This window comes from Melampsora larici-populina, assembly GCF_000204055.1.
Source record: "Melampsora larici-populina 98AG31 unplaced genomic scaffold MELLAscaffold_25, whole genome shotgun sequence".
NCBI lineage: Eukaryota > Fungi > Basidiomycota > Pucciniomycetes > Pucciniales > Melampsoraceae > Melampsora > Melampsora laricis-populina.
The window spans coordinates 9,987-14,364 of NW_006768789.1; the positions used below are offsets into that span (position 1 = coordinate 9,987).

Here is a 4,378-nt window from a genome sequence, read left to right on the forward strand (position 1 = left end):
ATAAAGCCTGAGGAAGGCCTGACTCATCTGCTCAGGCCATGCTGACCATTTTATCAGATGATGAGCTGAAAGAAAACTGGAGGAAAATTGGAAGAAAATTGGAAACAAACTGGAAACAATCTTGGAGAAACCTCCAAACTTTCTCTGCTCACATCTATGTGAGCTTCTATTTTTCCCCCTGTGACTATTAGTTAGAAAAAGCACCTTCCGAGCGATTGAACTTGTTGGAAGTGGGATTAAAAACGTGATAACTTAAAATAGGGGGGCCTTCAGTAAAGCGAAGTGCTTCTCACCATAGAGCCAACAGTTGCAAAAGTTCCTTGAAAATATGCAAATATTGACAAGAGCTTGCGAGGACTGGGGGTGCATTCTCTATGGAGATTATTGTATCACTAAGTGATACTAGTTGATCGGGGTGCAGCGAGTCTTTGACTTGCTGCGCCCTGGTTGGCGTTTAGGATTATCACTTCATGATGATTCTACAAATGGCACTTCTGGGTATGTTACCTTGATCATAAGCCCAAACAAACCAATGTTAGAAGTTCTTCTGGCCCCTAAAAAGGCTGGAAGAAGGTCTGACCGGCTTTTACCTTAACCCAGAGGTGCATTGTGGCCTTTTAAAAGGTTAGCAGTGTATCAGTACGTATCCCAAAGGCAACTTTGAGTTACATTACCCATAATTTACCCCATTTACCACTTAAGAAGTTTTAAGAATGAACCAAAATAGGGAAGGCTATGTAGTGAAAATGCGTACCTTCTCATCGTAGAGCCAATGGTTTTGAAAGTTTTCTGAAACACATCATTGATGTGAGAAGTGACTTGATAGCCAGGGGTATAATCTCTATGAAGATTAAAGGGTGTCATAAGACATTCGTTGATTGGGTTGTAGCTTGTCTCATGACTTGCTACGTCCTGATTGACATAAAGAACATTAGAAGATGTTCAGTTGGAGTCGAATTAACAAGGCTGAAACTTATAGGAATTGACGGACGTATCTTCATTGTCTCCGTGCATCACCGGTACACCAAGTAAGGGAAAGACACCTTACAAGGAAAGAGAATGAACATGCACCTTTTACCCAACAACCCAGAGGTGCATTGTGGCCTTCTAACAAGGTTAGCAGTGTATCAGTACGTATCCCAAAGGCAACTTTGAGTTACATTACCCATAATTTACCCCATTTACCACTTAAGAAGTTTTAAGAATGAACCAAAATAGGGAAGGATATGTCGTGAAAATGCGTACCTTCTCATCATAGAGCCAATGGTTTGACAGTTATCCGAAACACATCAATGATGGGAGAAGTGACTGGATGGCCAGGGGTACAATCTCTATGAAGATTAAAGGATGTCATAAGACATTCGTTGATTGGGCTATAGCTTGTCTCACGACTTGCTGCACCCTGGTTGACAATATATGTGAAGCTTGGAGCTCTTTCCCGATCACGTTGCAAAGGGAGTGAAGAAATTCACATGACTTACATGTCTTAGGAGTTTGTTAGCTGCTGTTGTTTACAAAACCCAGATGCTCTCGCCCAGTGTTTGGTGGAGTAAACCTAATGGCTTCAACGGCCGTCGCCGGAAAGACAATCCTCTAAATGAAATGAAAAATACTATTAAATCAGTTCCGACGGTTCGTTGCCACAATGTGGAGACGGCCATGTCCTACAGGGAAGGATACGTAGAGTGCTCCTCGAGCTCTATGGTTAATAGGGTTTCTTCGGTTTCCTTAGAGGCAGATGTGAATTGTTCTGGACGGGGTTCATCATCTGGGGCCATTACTAGTTCCACGTCAGATGTGAATTGTACTGGACGGGGTTCACCATCGGAGAATATTACTAGTTCCACCGCAACTAAAGTCAAAAGCTTTTATTGCAGTCCTGAAAATGACTTCTCGAAAGGAGGTCGGATTCGGGATAAGATTATTACTGGTCCTTTCAAAGGTATCAGGATGGAGGAAGAGTATCGGGCAGTGAATGAAGGCCAAAACCCAATTCCACTAACCTTTGCTCTACCACCGATTAAGCCCAACACAGTTTACTGTGCGGCGCCATCCAAAGTAGCAAAATCAGATGAGATGGTGGTACCACTCATCCCAAAAGGTTTAACTACACTTGGTCGAATTGGCAAATTCTGTGATGCTTCTCAATCCGAAGAATCTGACTCGCAAGAACCAGAGGATTCCATATTGGGAGGCTCAGCACGTATTCCTAATATTGGGTCAACCAATAGCCAGTCGTCGGAATTGGACTTTGTTCAATTCATTGGTTCTTCCACTGGTAGTTCCAAGTCGGATGGTTCGAATTTTGTTGCATTTATTGATTCATCTGATGAACAATTGAGCTCCACTCACAGTAATGATGATGGAGAAAAACCAGTATCCGAAAACTCAGTTGAGTCTTCTGTACCAAGTTTGCAGGCAGCGCCGCTGGGTTGCTTTGCTTCCCGCCGCAAACAGATTAATGCTGTCAATGACAGTGAACGGTGTGTTACACCCGTAGATCAACAGGAGAGGCTACCTAGTAACCTTCTTCCATTTACAAACTCAGTCACTGATGCGCGTCTTACTCCCCAAGCAATCCGCACATACAATTGGCTTCGAGAATGTAACATTATTTTTGGGAAGGGATCTAACCAAATCAAAGCACAAAGCATGCTTAAAGACTCTGTATTATTTGGAATTCATAATGTGACTTCAGATATAACGCAAGTCGATATTTGGACATTTCTCAAAGCACGCCTTGATGTTGCTCAGATTGAAAAAGTCCGTGCAGTATTAAAGGTGCGCCAACCCTTCAAAAGACTCAGATATAATGTTTGGGTCTCCCCAGACTTGGCCACTGGTCTGGGGAAATTATTAGAACTGACCTATGAAGATAGACAGTTATTGACGTGCACCTTGATGTCCCGTAAGACTCAAGATTTCTGGATTGAGGGTCAGCCTAAGTTGGATTGTTTCTCTGTGAAGGCCTGGCGAGTTAACCTTGCTAAGGACTGGAGGGATGCTGTCGCACCTAGATCACTGGCTCCAGCTCGTGCACCTCAGAATGATAAACGTAATCCTTCACTAGTTGCTTGGAACTCCAATGGCTTCAACTACAAAGACATGGCCTTGGAAAGCCTTGCAAACCGCACAAACGCTGCAGTTATAGTGTTAGGAGAGCATCTACGTAAAGTAGAAAATTATGAGCCAAAGATTAGAAACTTTCGCTCATATACTCATCCAGCCAAACCTGGTTTCCGGGGACTTTGTATGATGGTTAGAAACGGTGTTGGTGCATATGAAAAGCCAACCGGTGTTCCAAACATCATGCATCTAGTAGTCACTGGACTGGATGATAAATCAGCTTGGCATATCTTTGGAGTCTACTTACAGTGGATCTAATCACGGTAGGATGCGAAAAACTCAACTCCTGCCAGTTTGGGAGATTGTTAACAAGCTCTTAGACAAAGATCCAGAATGCAAAATTGCAATTGGAGGTGACTTCAATATGTCCAAGAGTGTTCTAAGTACATTGGCAATTCGAAAAACGAATGGTCAGATGACCGTAAAGCCATGTACCGGTTCACACTTAACACGTCTTCCCCGCAAAGGAAAGCGTAATGGAATTGATCATTGGGTGATCTCATCTTCTCTGCGTGATTTGACAGCTAATGTTAAAGTACAACGGGAGATGTCCATATCATACAATGGCCTTTCAGATCATGCAGCTGTTCGTATGAACCTGCGGACAAAGAACTCACATTCCGAGTCAATTAAAGCCCCAAAGAAATTTTGGGACAGGAACCTGCTAAAGGGTAACTCTTTTGAGCTTCTAGTAAATGATGCTTGGGAGGGTTTCATCGAAGCGAGTGAATTAGATGATATGAGAGAAAACTACCAGACTTGCCTTGAGAAAGCGGCAGAAGAGATTGGCATTCTAAAGACAGGTGCAGTAGGACGCAAGTCCCACTACCCTCGTAAAATTGCTAGACTCTTACGCGCAGCACGAAAGGCAAAGGATGTCTATCTCTCTATCAATAAAGGAGCCACCCCAGTCTCAGAACTGGTTAGACGTGCTAGAATTGCTGAGGAAGCTTCTCGACGTGCTTCAGTTGCTATCCGCAAGTTTGAGAAAGAACAAAAGGCTCAAACACAGCGTAAGGCCGTTGAATTACTCCGTGGACATGACATGCTTGAATACCACAAGGAAATCAAGCGTCGATTGCCAGATCATTTTGGAAAGCGTAAAAGCCAACCAATCCCTTGCATTAATGCAAAGGGAGCATTATGCGTGACGGAAAGTGACATCAATCTCGCAGAGTTTGAACACTTTAGCCAATTAGCTTTGGATTCTACAAAGGTTTCCAAAAACGCCGCTTTCTGGGAGAACCTCACT

General features: G+C 43.3%; 1 protein-coding gene across 1 annotated transcript; it reads left to right on the plus strand.

Annotated features, from left to right (window-relative positions):
- Positions 1-1,524: 1,524 nt before the first annotated feature.
- On the plus strand, positions 1,525-2,933 carry MELLADRAFT_64230 (uncharacterized protein; the record flags this gene model as incomplete). Its single annotated transcript, XM_007411373.1, has 2 exons — positions 1,525-2,842; positions 2,914-2,933. The coding sequence occupies 2 exons, from the start codon at positions 1,525-1,527 to the stop codon at positions 2,931-2,933; spliced, it is 1,338 nt and encodes a 445-aa protein (XP_007411435.1).
- Positions 2,934-4,378: the final 1,445 nt, after the last annotated feature.